The sequence below is a fragment of the Babylonia areolata genome, chromosome 4 (assembly GCF_041734735.1).
Source record: "Babylonia areolata isolate BAREFJ2019XMU chromosome 4, ASM4173473v1, whole genome shotgun sequence".
In the NCBI taxonomy this organism is placed as follows: domain Eukaryota; kingdom Metazoa; phylum Mollusca; class Gastropoda; order Neogastropoda; family Buccinidae; genus Babylonia; species Babylonia areolata.
In genome coordinates, this window is record NC_134879.1 from 34,167,961 (window position 1) to 34,183,182 (window position 15,222).

Below are 15,222 nucleotides of genomic sequence, written 5' to 3' on the forward strand. Positions count from 1 at the left end.
ATGTGTGTGTGTTTGTGTGTGTGTGTGTGTGTGTGTGTGTGTGTGTGTGTGTGTGAGAGAGAGAGAGAGAGAGAGAGAGAGAGATTCATTCGCACAATGTCTAGGTTTAGTTCCTACTTCTTCATTTGGTTCTGTTGAAATAACTTTGTTATTATGTAACTATTAACAGATGATTTGTTTTAAGTCTCCTAAAGACATTGAAATTGATGGAGAAATTATCAGTGTGTGTGTGTGTGTGCGTGTGCGTGTGCGTGTGTGTGTGTTGTGTGTGTGTGTGTGCGTGCGTGCCGGCGTGTGTGTGATTCATTCGCACAGTCTCTCAGTTTAGTTCCTTGTTCTCTATTTGATTCTGTTGAAATAAATTTCTGATTATGTAACTTGTTTAAATGTATAAAAAAAAAAAAAAAAAAAAAAAAATTGACGGAGAGATTATCAGTGAATCAATCAGCCAACCAACCGGCAGCAGCCGCTTTCCCACCATCATCACTGTCGTCCTCATCGAATCGGATCGTTGCCGTTTTTTCGTTTTTGTCATTTTATGTCTGTCTCTTTGTTTCAGACGAGCTACGCGTATCCCTGCAGTATGTTGCCCAAGTCTCCGACAGTGCCCAAGTCAGGTTTGTAGTTTGTATTGTGTGGCTTACCACGCTGCCTGCTGCTGTCGGAAGACTGGTTAAAAGTACATCTTGAGATCTATCAAATCCAGTAATCATAAGAGTGAGAAACATCAGAGTTGTTTTGCTTATTGATATTTACCGTGACATTTTTAGATGATCTGTTTTGAAGTTGATAAAGACAAGCATAATTATCGATGCCAGTGTAATTCGACCATAGAACACAACAAAGTTTGGTATTATGCTTATTACAGTATATCATGAAGTTTGGAGACTGCGGATTTAAAGAACTGGGCAAGAACTGAGGAAGTTGAAGTAGAGAGCAGATGATAATGCGGCGTGCGCGCATGTGTGTGTTCGTGTGGCGCACGGCTCTCACATATTTGGCACACACACACACACACACACACACACACACACACACACACACACACACACACACACACACACACACACACACACAGACACATGTGGATTTTAAAGTGAATGATCAGTAAAGTAAAAAAAAAACAAAAAAACACGTAGGTTAATTATGCTTGCTTGTATTGTATATATGTACAGTGAAGTAAAAGGTTAATGTTCGTAGTTATTGTTTTGATGCAATTTGTCTTACGTTCACTGAGAAGTTGACTGGTGTATGTAAAAGGGCCAAGTGAAGTGAAAAGTTTATGTATGTATATTTAAGGTAATATAAAAAGCACATTTCTGATTTAAACATACATTGACTTTAAAGTCAAAGTATTTCAAACTTAATGCTTTGTGAATTAGGAAAGTATGGTTGATGTTCAGTGAAGTAAAATGTGGATGTATATGCTAACGCATGGATTGCCATTGCAGTATCGGGTATAGCTACGTGCCGTTACATTTCCTGTTGTTATCTGTCATTTCATTTCAGTGCATAGCTTAAGACCAGGAGATGTCAACATAGTCGGAGCAATGGGAGATTCTCTCTCTGTGAGTCTCAGTGTGTGTCCGTGTGTGTGTGTGTGTGTGTGTGTGTGTGTGTGTGTGTGTGTGTGTGTGTAAGTTTGTGTGTGTGTGTGTGTGTGTGTGTGTGTGTGTGTGTGTGTGTGTGCGAGTGTAGTTCTCTTCAATTATTCGTCCTCACACTTGAAGTAGTAACAGACGGGAAAAAATACAGTTGGGGGTGTGGGATAAAGAATGGTCAAGGAATGAATTAATGTGTGTCTGCAAATAATTGTATGTGTGGATTGCAGAAAACAGTACGAACTAACCAACTTCAACAGTTCTGCCATTACACACGGCCAGGGCGTGTGTACTTTCGGATGCTTGTGTGTGTGTGCGTGTGGGTGTGTGGGTGGGTGGATGGGTGTCTGACCACAGTTGTGTGTGTACTGTTTGGTGCAGGGTTAGCTGACTACATCATAGGTAGGCCCCTACTGTAATGTTTACTTAAGGTATGTGGAAGTGTATACCTACTGGGGAAACTGATCGTGTCGACTGACGTGTGGTAGTGTGTGTGTGTGTGTGTGTGTGTGTGTGTGTGTGTGTGTGTGTGTGTGTGTGTGTGCGCGTGCGCGCGTATACGTGCGTGCGTTTGTACTTGCCTGTCATTATTGTTCATCGAGTTTACGTGTTGTTTGTTTGTTTTTTTTCACTTAGCGTGATATCAGACGGAAGAAAAGTGTGTGTGTGTGTGTGTGTGTGTGTGTGTGTGTGTGTGTGCCGTATGCGTGCGTGTGTGTATACGTGCGTGTGTATGTATGTGTTTGCATGTTATGTACCTGACCACAGTTGTGTGTTCGCAGGCCGGAACAGGGTTAGCAGCCCACACCATACTCGGGGACCTGATCCAGTACAGAGGACTCACTTGGAGGTAACCGCACTGTCACTGAGCCATTGGTGAATGACAGTGATAATGACCATGTTTTTTTGGGGTGTCACGGTAAAATGGATAAGCTGAAAGCTTCAAACCCGCAGTAGAAAGAAATAAAGAGAGATATGAATAGTCCCCCCCCCCCCCCCCATTACCAACCCCCTCTATGCCTGAAATCTAAATCCATGAATAAAAAACGTTTTTGGGTTCTGAGTTTTCTCTCTGTCCGTGTTTGCCCCCATGTTTTGCGATTTAGCCTTTGTCTCTCTCCATTGTTCTTGTTCGCTGACCCCTCCTCTTCCTTACCCGTACCCCCCCCCCCCCACCCCCGCCCCTCTCTCTCTCTCTGTTCGCCTCCACGAAGTTTTGCCCGCAAATGTATGAATGCAGATGCACTGGTTCTGGCCTCTCTTTGAGCGAAGTGAAGTAACTAGTGCGCGTGTGACATCTACTGCATGTTCGTCTGGCGTTTTGTTTGTTTGTTGTTTCTTTGTTTTCGTTTTTGTTTTTCGTTTGGTCTTGTCGTTTGACCTAAATATTCATCGTTCTGCCTTTCAGCGGAGGAGGCCAATCGAACTTTGAGGATCAGATCACAGTGCCAAGTAAGTCTGTACACTAACAGTGTGCATTTCGAGTCGTTTTCTTTCTTTCTGTTGTTTAAAGGTATTCTATTCTCACTATTAGTAATAATTGAAGGGCGGGGCGGGATGGGGTTATAACATTATGTGCATGGGTGCGCGAACATTGTGTGCGTGTGTGTGACTCCAGTGAGCACATGTGTGCTTTCATTCATGGATTGCAAAACCACTTGCGCGCCCATCGTTGGCCTGAGAAGTATGAGTGTGTGTGTGTGTGTGTGTGTGTGTGTGTGTGTGTGTGTGTGTGTGTGTGCGCGCGCGCGCGCGCGCGTTTGTGTGGGTATGGGTACGGTGGATATGTGTGCACACTTATGTGAGTGTGTATGTGTGTGCGTGCGTGTGTATGTGTCTGTGTGTGTGTGGAGAGAGGGAGAGAGAGAGAGAGTAGCATATATATATATATATATATATATATATATATATATATATACATATATATATGTGTGTGTGTGTGTGTGTGTGTGTGTGTGAGATGTCTCTGGAGAAGGGTGGGTATGTGGGTTGTTGAATCGCTACAAACATATCATCATCACGAACAATGGACTGTAGGCTGTGTGACATCTGTCACCACAACGCAGCCTCAGCCTCGGCTGTTTGAATGAAGAAACATTGAAGTTAATAACTTTCATTTATTTTCAAATGGAAAACATATATTTCAGCATCATTGCATTTGATTAACGTTCACAAGCCGCCAAACTAAACAAAACTGAAAAAAAAGCACGACAATAATCTGTACAATTGTTGTGGCTCTGCTCATTATTTGCAGACTACTTGTAAAATGTGTTTCTTAAATTACGATTTGTTGAAACCTGTTAATGGTGAGTTAAGCATTACAGTTACCACAACGAAATATAGGTAGTTAACTAAAGCATCAGTCACTATCAGAGTGGAATATAGGCGGCTTACACACAAGACAACTAAAGGATTATACAACACTGTTATCACAGGGGACTATAGGTTATTCATCACTGTTATCGGTCATGATATACGAATCAGGGGCGACAAGGACACACAGGTCGTCACCCCGATCAGCACTGGGGAAACAACAACAACAGTGACGATACGAATATCATCATTAAAGATAGCAGCAGTGATGATTGTGCGCTTGTGGTATCGCGGAGATGGTGGTTGTGGTGGGAGCTGTGGCGGCAGAATAGTGGTGGTGGTCGTTTAACAGAATAGTTGTGGTGGTGGTGGTGGTGTGCTTTTAATTGTGGTAGTGACAATGTGTTGTTTGTTTTTTGGGTTTTTTTTTTTATTGACATGCATAACTTTGCGTTCATAATTGTATTGATAAAATAACATAACAGTCGTGTTTTGATGAAGGCACACAGTCGAAAACATCGCTTTCCTGCGCCTCCCCACCCCCCCCGCCACCTGATTCTCTTTCTCTACCTTTCTGTCTGTCTGTCTGTCTCTCTCATGAAATCGATGAATGCAAGTATTATGATTATGTACGTGTGTATGTACACTTGTCTCATTGCCCTGGGGGCTGGATGTAAAAATGCATGTTCATTCCGCTTCCCGAGAGTGGTGAGCAAGTACTCAGACAGTCCCCCACTCTCTTCCAGCGTGTGTGTGTGTGTGTGTGCGGATGTGTGTGTGTGTGTGTGTGTGTGTGTGTGTGTGTGCTTACATGTGTGTCAGTGTGTGTGCTTATGTGTGTGTGTGTGTGCAATGTGCGTATGTATGTTTGCACATGTGTGTGTACATATGTGTGTGTGTGTATGTGTGCCGGTGTATATGTGTGTGTGTTTGTGTGCGTGCGCGCGCGTGTGTGTCTGTGTCTGTGTGATACAGGAGTAAGTATGGTTGTAGTACCGGGCAACAGCTGAACATATAATCTTTCTTTTCTGCATGAACATATGGATATATTAGACTTTTCCCACTTGTAATTTGTGGCCATATGTTGAAAGCTTTTGAGCGTTTCTCGTTTGGCAGATGTTGCACTAAGGTAGAGTACGGCTATAGGCCTGCAATGTAATCTTATACAGTACGGTACAACACTGCACAATACAATACAGTACAGTTCAACATGGTATTACGGAGTTTGCACTGTACAGTAGATGTATATTGTAGTTCTGCATTGTATTATGTATCCATTTATTATTATTATTATTATTATTATTCAGTGTGGTTGTTGTTGTTGTTATTTTTCAGTTATTGTTTGTTTGTTTTTTTTAAGTTGGAATTTTTGCATTTTGGATAACAAAACATTGGAGTTTGTGCTGTGTTAAATATATATATATATATATATATATATATATATATACATTTAAAAATATTTTTTTGTCGAATTCTGTTGTTGTTTTTATATTGGATGATAAAACTTTGCGTTGTTCTGTGGATGTCGCCTCTTAGAGACAACAGAGTTCTATTGTATCTTGTATAATATACGTGTGTGTGAGTAGTATAAGAGATGGGGGTTCTATATACAACTTTTTTGGGCGTATTAGCTTGTGTTAAGGCCCTCAAGCATAAAAAAATTTAGCCAAAACCTGTGTATGTTGGAGTAATACGACCCTCAAGCATAAAAAAAATATATAGTTAAAACAAGTTATATGTGTATGGAGAGCCAAATCACAAGATAAAAAAAAAAAATGGTTGGATATGTGTATGGGGGGAGCGAAACGGTCATGGGGGTTCTATATACAACCGACCCCAGCCCAAAACCGCGCAATACCGCCCTGAAGCATAAAAAAAAATCTAGTTAAAACCAGTTATAACCAGTTATGTGTATGGAGAGCGAAACGGTCACCCCGTTCCCCGCGTGTGTGTGCTGGCAAGCGACCGCACGGCGTGTGTAGTGGGAGTGGTCCCGCGCACAGCCTGCCTCCGCGTATCTTCCCACCCGCGCGCGAAGATTGTGATCACCCTATTAGAGAAAAGATTATATTGTATATATAGAAAAAATAATGCCTTTTCCACATAACATTTGTGAGTACCCCCAAGTTAAAACAAATAGAGTATGCGGTCGAGCTTGCATGGGGCTCTATTGTAAAGATCATATTAAATGTCATAGAAAAGGAATGTCACTTCCAGTACTTTGTATAAAATGCAACCTTTATGTACGTACGAAGTATGTTATTTGTTGTAAATGTAAGCATAAAAAAGAGAAGCCTCCTCCCATGGAGAAAAAGATTGATCCTATACCCGATTGTGGAGAACATTCAAGCGACTCTGAGGGTTATATTTCTGATGATGATGATGACGATGATGAAATTGACCCTTTTGAAACTTATTCAAGAGGGTATATTCCACCCTTTGGTGGAGTAATCATTGGATTCAGAGATTGATCAACTTGTAAAAAAAAATCCTATTAGAGAAAAAAATATAATAGTATATATAGAGAGAAAAATGGTGCAACGATATTCTGAAAAGTATTACCGTGATCTCGCTTCAAGAAAAGAGATTCCTAATCATGAATCTATGAATAAAACTGAGTTGATTAAAGCACTGGGGTTTGATGCTTTGGAGGGGGAGACCAATGCTACGCTTAAAGATATTGCACGAAAGCTCAAAATTCGTGGTTTTAGTAGAATGAAAAAAGATGAACTTATTAAAAATATACGTCAACTACAACATAAAGCTGAATCCACGGAGGAGTTTGGTAGTATTATTAAAAATTATAAACTTGCAGCTCTTCCAAATGAAATAGATCCGCTTTCGTTTATGATGAGTAAAGTGGACACTATTAACCAAAGAGCTATTCCACTGACCAAACAAAATATTGTTTTAACGGTGGAGTTTGGTCAAATTAAAAATGATGATACTACTGTAGCTGTATTTCGATCGGAATATCAAAGTATTATTGATGTTGTTGATGATCAAGATATTGAAAAACAAATAAAACAGATTTTGTTAAAAATAGAAAATTTTACAAATGAAGGTTCAGGATGGTTCATTAAAAGAATCTTTAGTTTATGGGTGAATAGAGTTTCTATTACATCTCCAGGATCCTTTATTGAATCACCACAGTGGTTAAAAAATAAAAGAGCTGTGATTAATATTAAAAATAAAGATGATCAATGTATAAGACATTGTTTACGTGCACACAAGTTTCCAGCAAAAGCGAATTCTAATTTAACTTATTCCTATCCTTCTGATGATGGGTTTAATTTTGAAAATATTGACTTTCCTACACCAATAAAACAAATTACAAGGATTGAGACTCAAAATAATATTGCTATTAATGTATACTATTTAAAAAATAAAACGATTGAACGCGCAAGAATATCAAAACAACCCACCAACATGGAGCGTATTAAACTTCTTATTATAGAAAATGAAAATGGTGGACAACATTATACTTATATTAAGAACTTTAACAGACTACTAACTAGAGCGGAAAAAAAGTTAGGGTGAATTGATTTTCGGCGAGTTCCACTGCACAAAGTCTGGACCACAGCCAATTTTTTTTTTCCACCAATATTGGAACATAGCCAATTTCTTCCACGAGCGTCGACCAATTTTTTTTTTCTGGCACGATGCCAACAAATTTCCATTTGAACAAAAGGATTTCTATTGTATATAGACGAAAATGGTTTGGGCGAAAACATATATGGAAGAAATGTACAGTGCAACCTACAAGAACATGGGCATTCGATGTGCCAAAAATGTAGCAATCCATCTATTGCTAGAAAATACCTACGAGAACAATCTCGTGCCAGATATTTCCAATGTGGACTATCTAGCAAACAACAAAGGTAGAACAACTCTACAACCTCTAGAAGGTCTTCCAACTTTTGTAGACGATTTGTATGTATATGGCTATTTGCGACAAAAAGAGTGTATGTATGTCGGTGGAAAATTGCTGTGTGGCAACGACGGATCCGCAAAAAGAATTGTATCTAGAATTTCGACTGCAATATGTGGACTTGTGGAAAAACAAAGTATACAAACTGCCATATCGCAGACAATATCTATGCAGGCAGACTCCAAATCTAGCACAATACGCAGTACAGTACAAAGAATAGAAAAAGACACGAATGCAAAAGCAAGAAAACGTTGGGAGACTATATATGCAAACGAAAAGCCATATGGTATATTTGTTGCAAAACTTGATGTGTCCGAAATTGCAATACAAGACCTACACAAAATATTGCCAATGCTAGAAGAACAGCTGCTAGGACATGGGTATGGTATATATTCTATAGACTATACAAGAGATTTTTCTGGTACACTCGATAGACAAACACTAGTAGACTATCTTGTAGAAGAACTAGACTATAGAGGACAAGGCGACTTTGCAAGTGCTATTGCTTGCGATGCACCAACAATACTAGACAATACAGATAGTGTTGGCAAACATGTATGTACATGGATATCCAAACACAATGGCTATACAATGCGAACAAAACTATACAACAAAATAGTATCCAATTTCGAGGCAGGAGAAGTACGAGAACAATTTGGTGGACATCTAGCAGACTATGTAGACTGTCCAAACGAGCATCTTCGAAAAACATTCTTGCATCCAGATGTACAAAAGAGAGGCTGCACTAGAATAGAAGTATCTTTGTATGCTTGTAGCAATCGTACTCCAGAAAAAGGAGACGAACTAGTGGAAAACGTATTGGAGATAGTTTCGCCACAAGATAGACAACTGTTTGTAGAACAACCAGCAACCCAACAATGGCAGAATATTGCAAGCGTTCTAGATCGTTGTTTTGTTCTTGGCGATAGACCAAATTCCACAATATATGTATGTTGGTATGCACATACTAGAACAAAGAGAATATCTGGCATTCGTGTATCTCCAACAGCTGCAACAGTGGAAGACGACAAAAAATGGAATATCGCTGTAGAATGGGCTATATGCGATTTTGGATTTCGCAATTGTCCTATCTTCCACATCGATATTCTAGCTGCAGACAACGATGGTATACAATACACCAAACTACGTTGCTACACAAAAAATGCGAAAACAATACTAGCAGCATGTAGGAGACCAGTACAAATACACAAAGATGCACCAAGTCCATATATTCTTCTTCCACCAACAAATATAGTAGAATGGGAATGGCGTACACACAAATGTAGTACTATTGGAAAAGAGAAATCTGCATACAGTGTTGTGGAAGTTCCACACAGCAGAGAGTTCTCCACTCTATCCACCCGAAATCGAGAAAAAAGACTACAAGACATAGAAGAGTGTATGGCAGTAGAAAATTGGAAAAAAGATGCATGGAACTATCTAGAACAAAAGCAAATAGAATACCAACAGAATATAGAACATAGAAAACAAGAGCTGGAACAAATACAAGAGTATATACTAGAAAACGAGAGACTCCTTGCTATTTCGAATAGTGTTCGAGAAGTTGTAGAAACAATCCTTTCCAAACAAGAAACCAAAAAAGTGGCAAATATAGCAGACAAAGATAGAATATGGTCCATACTCGGCTATAGGTTGCAAAAAGACAAGACAAATAGAGAATACTATAGAATAGTACTTGGAGCAAAAGATACAGAAGACGTTGTTGCTGTATGGTCGACCAATGGACTACAAAAGTTGTTGTCTGCTGCAGAAAAGTATGTGGAAAAGAAAAAAGACAAATTCGAAAGAGAGCTGTGTTGGTTTCCAAGAGAGGCATGGGAAATAGGATTTTGTAGACCTATCCAATACAACAGCAAACTAGAAAAAAGTAGAAATGGACTAGATATTCGTATACAACCAGCCAAAGAGTTCTACAAAGACAAAGAGACTATACGTTGGAATCCTATAGACGTTGTAGTAGCACCCGACCTTGTAGAACTTCCATCTCTACAAGAAATAGCACTAGAGAAAGAATACGACAAACTAGAAATAGATACAAAACGAGAACTACAGGAAACAGTTGCACCAAATTCGAAGCAACAAATACGAACACTAGACATGCCACCTGGTACCTACATTTGCAAAAAATATGCAACTACAATGTACAGAGGAAACAACCGAACTGTACTATTTCTAGTCCCCAAAGGAGACGACGGAGAACCTACTACAGACGAAGAACATCCAGTATATGGACATTTCCTAGAGAAAGAAATAGAACGCATTGGTGGAACACTATACAAAACAAAAAGTCCACTACTGTGCTATATTGGAGTAGAAAAAACAACTCCACAACGCAAAAAAGATAGAATAGTATCTATTGTGGCAACAACCTGCGAAGATTGTACAGACTAGCATATTCTTCCACCTGGCAGACAAACATAGTATTTCCCACAATATGCAACTGCGTATCGTTTCTTGTTGTATTTTCCAAGAATGTGTGGTGCTGGATCTACATGCTCTGCAGCATATTGTTCTATTTCTCCATCGTTTTCTGTGGAGAAACACATTTTTTGTGCACTATTGTTGTAGCGCTGTTCTTCTTTTGCAAATTCTTCGAAGTCGAAGTGTGGAAAGTGTGGTGGATCGAATAGGATAGGCATTTTCTATATATACAATATATACAATATATACAAATAGAAAAATATCCCAATACAAAACATACTACACCCACGAATTGCAGACAAATAGTACAATAGATTCTATGCTCTCCTATTCCATTTCGAAATAGTTTCTAGACGTTGTTGGAATTTCTCCAGGTGTCTTCTTTGCAGGATGGACAAATTGTCGATCTTCTTCGGGTATGTAGCTGCAACAATCGTACAATACACGCTTCTTTGTAGCTTTCCATGTTTTGTACAACAACTGGAGAAGAAGGAAATAGAGACCAAATCGACCCTAGGTAGTACAAGTCTACCACTTTGTACAGAGTGGAAAAAAATACTAGAAATAGAACCAGGACAATATATTTGTAGAAAGTATGCTGTAGGTGAATATCGCAAAAAAGAGAAGTATATCTTGTACATTGTTCCAACAGACAACAATGGTATTCCATCTACAGACATAGAAATGCCAGTACACGGCTATTTTCTCGAAAAAGAGATAGAACGGTATGGTGGCAGAGAAATGCTGGAAAAGACGAAACAACCAATGTTGTGTAGAGTAGGAGGAGAGAAGACAAATCCACAAAAAAAGAAAGATAGACTATTCTATATAGTAGCATCTATCGAAGAAAACTAGAATATACGGCCACACTGGTAGCAGAGATATGGTTCGCCACAATAGGCAACAGCGAGAAGTTTCTTTCGAGGACATTCTCCCAATATACGAGGAACAGGATCTGTATGTGTCTTTGCTAGTTCTACTACCTTTCTATCCATATCGGCTGGAGAGAATTGTATACTGTCTGTATACTCTTTTTTTTTTGCTTTCGAAGTCGAATCTTGGAGAACAAGGTGGATCGAATACTATTGGCATTGTCCTATATATACAATATATACAATAGAAAAATATACTACATCCACGAATTGCACACAGTAGACTCTATGCTATCCTATTCCATTTCGAAAGGGTTTCTAGACTTTGTTGGGATTGTTTCTTTGGCAATATCTCCAGATGTCTTCTTTGGGAGATGGACAAATTGTCGATCTTCTTCGGGTATGTTCCAAACACCATTTTTCTTTGTAGCTTTCCATGTTTTGTACAATATAGAACCAACTGCAAGTGCAATTGGTAGAATATAGCATGTAGTGTTGTATACACAAACGCTATTTTGTATCTGTTCCAACAAAGATTTGGACTCTTCTGCTACGTCTTCTCGTATTTGTTCTACAATGTTGTCCTCTTCCTCTACATCCAACAAAGATAGTATTTCTATGGACATATCTTTGCTTTCTTGTAGTAGAATATTGTTTTGTTCTATGCCAGTATCTATATTTTGCAACAGTTTGTACAAATCGTCTATGCTTTTCTTTTCTGCATTGTCCTGCACTACAGGCAGAACACTGTCTGTATCCTTGTTTGTATTTTCCGGTACTACAGGCAAAACATTTTTGTTCTTTGCCTCTCGCCATATTTTGTACAATCTATTTGTACCAATACCAAATTTCTTTTTGGCATCCTCTGCAGACATTCTGCCATGCAGAGATTCTATTTCTTCTATTTCTTCGTGCGACAAATCTTTCTTCCGTGGCATATTCCTATATTTTCCTACCCACATTTGTCCAAAAGACTAGGAAAACCAGGATTTCTGGAAAAACTAGGAAAATGCTATGCAATTGCAATACATCCTAGGAAAGTGCGAAGCATTTGTATAGCATTGTATAGCATTTGTATAGAATTTGTATAGCATTTGTATAGCATTGCATAGCATTTGTATAGAATTTGTATAGCATTTGTATAGCATTGCATAGCACTTTCCTATACAAATTCTATACAAATGCTATACAATGCTATACAAATGCTTCGCACTTACCATATGGCTTTTCGTTTGCATATATAGTCTCCCAACGTTTTCTTGCTTTTGCATTCGTGTCTTTTTCTATTCTTTGTACTGTACTGCGTATTGTGCTAGATTTGGAGTCTGCCTGCATAGATATTGTCTGCGATATGGCAGTTTGTATACTTTGTTTTTCCACAAGTCCACATATTGCAGTCGAAATTCTAGATACAATTCTTTTTGCGGATCCGTCGTTGCCACACAGCAATTTTCCACCGACATACATACACTCTTTTTGTCGCAAATAGCCATATACATACAAATCGTCTACAAAAGTTGGAAGACCTTCTAGAGGTTGTAGAGTTGTTCTACCTTTGTTGTTTGCTAGATAGTCCACATTGGAAATATCTGGCACGAGATTGTTCTCGTAGGTATTTTCTAGCAATAGATGGATTGCTACATTTTTGGCACATCGAATGCCCATGTTCTTGTAGGTTGCACTGTACATTTCTTCCATATATGTTTTCGCCCAAACCATTTTCGTCTATATACAATAGAAATCCTTTTGTTCAAATGGAAATTTGTTGGCATCGTGCCAGAAAAAAAAAATTGGTCGACGCTCGTGGAAGAAATTGGCTATGTTCCAATATTGGTGGAAAAAAAAAATTGGCTGTGGTCCAGACTTTGTGCAGTGGAACTCGCCGAAAATCAATTCACCCTAACTTTTTTTCCGCTCTAGTTAGAATCACCATTGAAAAACAAGATGATGCTATGCCCTATGATGTTATACCGCAGGGTAGTCATATAGAATTCTCGCTTGAAGGTATTACCACAAAACAGGAAACAATGAGTTTGTGGATGCAGCTGCGTCTTCCTCAAAATATTTCCTTAAGAAGACTACGTTGCGCCAATTTGAATATTTAGAATATACTATAAATATTAGAAAATGGTTGATCCCGGAGGGCCAGGAACACATAATATCAAACCCTGCACTACGCTCGGTTTGGTTGATCTCGGAGATACAGACGGATTTGATGTGTCGGGAAAAGAAAATCAGTTGTACGCCTTCCAACTTTCTGAAGGAACGTACAAAAGAAAAGAAATAACGAGTAATGGTGGTGGTGTCAACAAATTCAGCGAACTTGCAGACGTGAACGTTGACGGTGTTGTTGTGAACAAACCACATCATCTTGTTCTTTCCGACGATGATACATGGGTACCTTATCCGGTGGATAACTGGGATTTAGATTTTGAAATAAAACAACCCTATGTTAGTATTGGAAGAAATCACGCTCTACAAAAAATACAAAATAGTGGTAAACTGTTGGCTTCCTATCATACGCGTAAAGATCTAATCGTCGTTAACAGCGACGACTTTGGATATGTTATTGGTATGAGAGGTAAAAAGACTGGCACACTGCGGTTAATTAAAGAGTTTGATTTTGAGCCGCCTATTCAGGGGTCAACTGTCGTTTTAGATATACTCCTTAGTGGGGTGCCAGATGATTTTGTAGAAGTTTTAAAAGGGTTGCAGATAAAATGGCCTGGAAATCTTAAAAATAAACTCTTGAGAATTACCATCAAAATTCCAGTGGTTGACCCATCTGATCAACCCGATCCCTCTATAGAATTCTCGCTTGAAGGTGTCATCAAACGTCCATCGTTAGATAAAATATCTCTCGACTTTATTCACATCGGACCTCTTCAGCTTAAAAGACTGCGCTACTCTCCTCATCCTGTTACCATCATTTAAAAAAAAATGATTACTATAGAATAATGGAGTTTCGCCTACGAGAGATATCGAATATAAAAAACAACCTCGAAAAAGAGCGTGATGAAAGAACTTTATTTTATAAAAAATATAAACGCGGTGTAAATATCGCTACAGCCGCGGATACAACGCTGACAACTCTTAGTATCGCCCTTGGGGCATCGGGTGTTGGATTACTGTTGAGTGTCGCCGCTGCTCCCGTAGCTATTGGAATAGAAGTGGGAGCTGGTCTCCTTGGTGTGGTTGGTTTAACTTGTAAATTTATTCATAAAAAATTAATGTCACAAGCTATGAAGCACAACGAGATTCGCGTGTTGGCCGAGTCAAAACTGAACACTATAAATGATCTTATTTCAAAAGCATTAGAAGATGATAAAATAAGCGATGAAGAATTTAGTCTCATTCTGGCTGAAGTTGAAAAATTCAATGCAATGAAAACAGACATAAAATCGAAACACAAAACTCAGTTGTTAAAGAAAAATCTATTTGATATTCAAGATGGTAAACCATCCAAAAAAAAGCAAACTATGTGAACGGTTGACTCAACCTCCTCTCTTTAAGGACCATTTGGCTCTCCATACACATATTTAAGCCGGTTTTTCGTTTTTATGCTTGAGGGCGGTATTGCGCGGTTTTGGGCTGGGGTCGGTTGTATATAGAACCCCCATGACCGTTTCGCTCCCCCCATACACATATCCAACCATTTTTTTTTTATCTTGTGATTTGGCTCTCCATACACATATAACTTGTTTTAACTATATATTTTTTTTATGCTTGAGGGTCGTATTACTCCAACATACACAGGTTTTGGCTAAATTTTTTTATGCTTGAGGGCCTTAACACAAGCTAATACGCCCAAAAAAGTTGTATATAGAACCCCCATCTCTTATACTACTTGTGTGTGTTTGTGGGTGTGTGTGTGTGTGTGTGTGTGTGTGTGTGTGTGTGTGTGTGTGTGTGTGTGTGTGTGTGTGGTACAGACATCCTGAGGAAGTACAACCCGGAGCTGTACGGTTTCGCCACAGGCAATGGGAAGGAGGACAGCAAGCATGCCTTCTTCAATGTCGCTGTGTCAGGCAGTACTTCCAGGTAAGGACAGGTGTGGTGTACT

At 39.1% G+C, this 15,222-nt stretch overlaps 1 protein-coding gene across 1 annotated transcript in view; it reads left to right on the forward strand.

The window, feature by feature from the left end:
- LOC143281102 (phospholipase B1, membrane-associated-like) overlaps positions 1 to 15,222 on the forward strand; it is a 33,896-nt gene that overhangs the window by 8,435 nt on the left and 10,239 nt on the right. Inside the window, exons 3-7 of the mRNA XM_076586054.1 lie at positions 560 to 617; positions 1,510 to 1,568; positions 2,384 to 2,451; positions 3,010 to 3,053; positions 15,092 to 15,200. Of these exons, the coding sequence (XP_076442169.1) occupies positions 560 to 617; positions 1,510 to 1,568; positions 2,384 to 2,451; positions 3,010 to 3,053; positions 15,092 to 15,200 (338 nt within the window). The remainder of the gene's footprint in view (positions 1 to 559; positions 618 to 1,509; positions 1,569 to 2,383; positions 2,452 to 3,009; positions 3,054 to 15,091; positions 15,201 to 15,222) is intronic.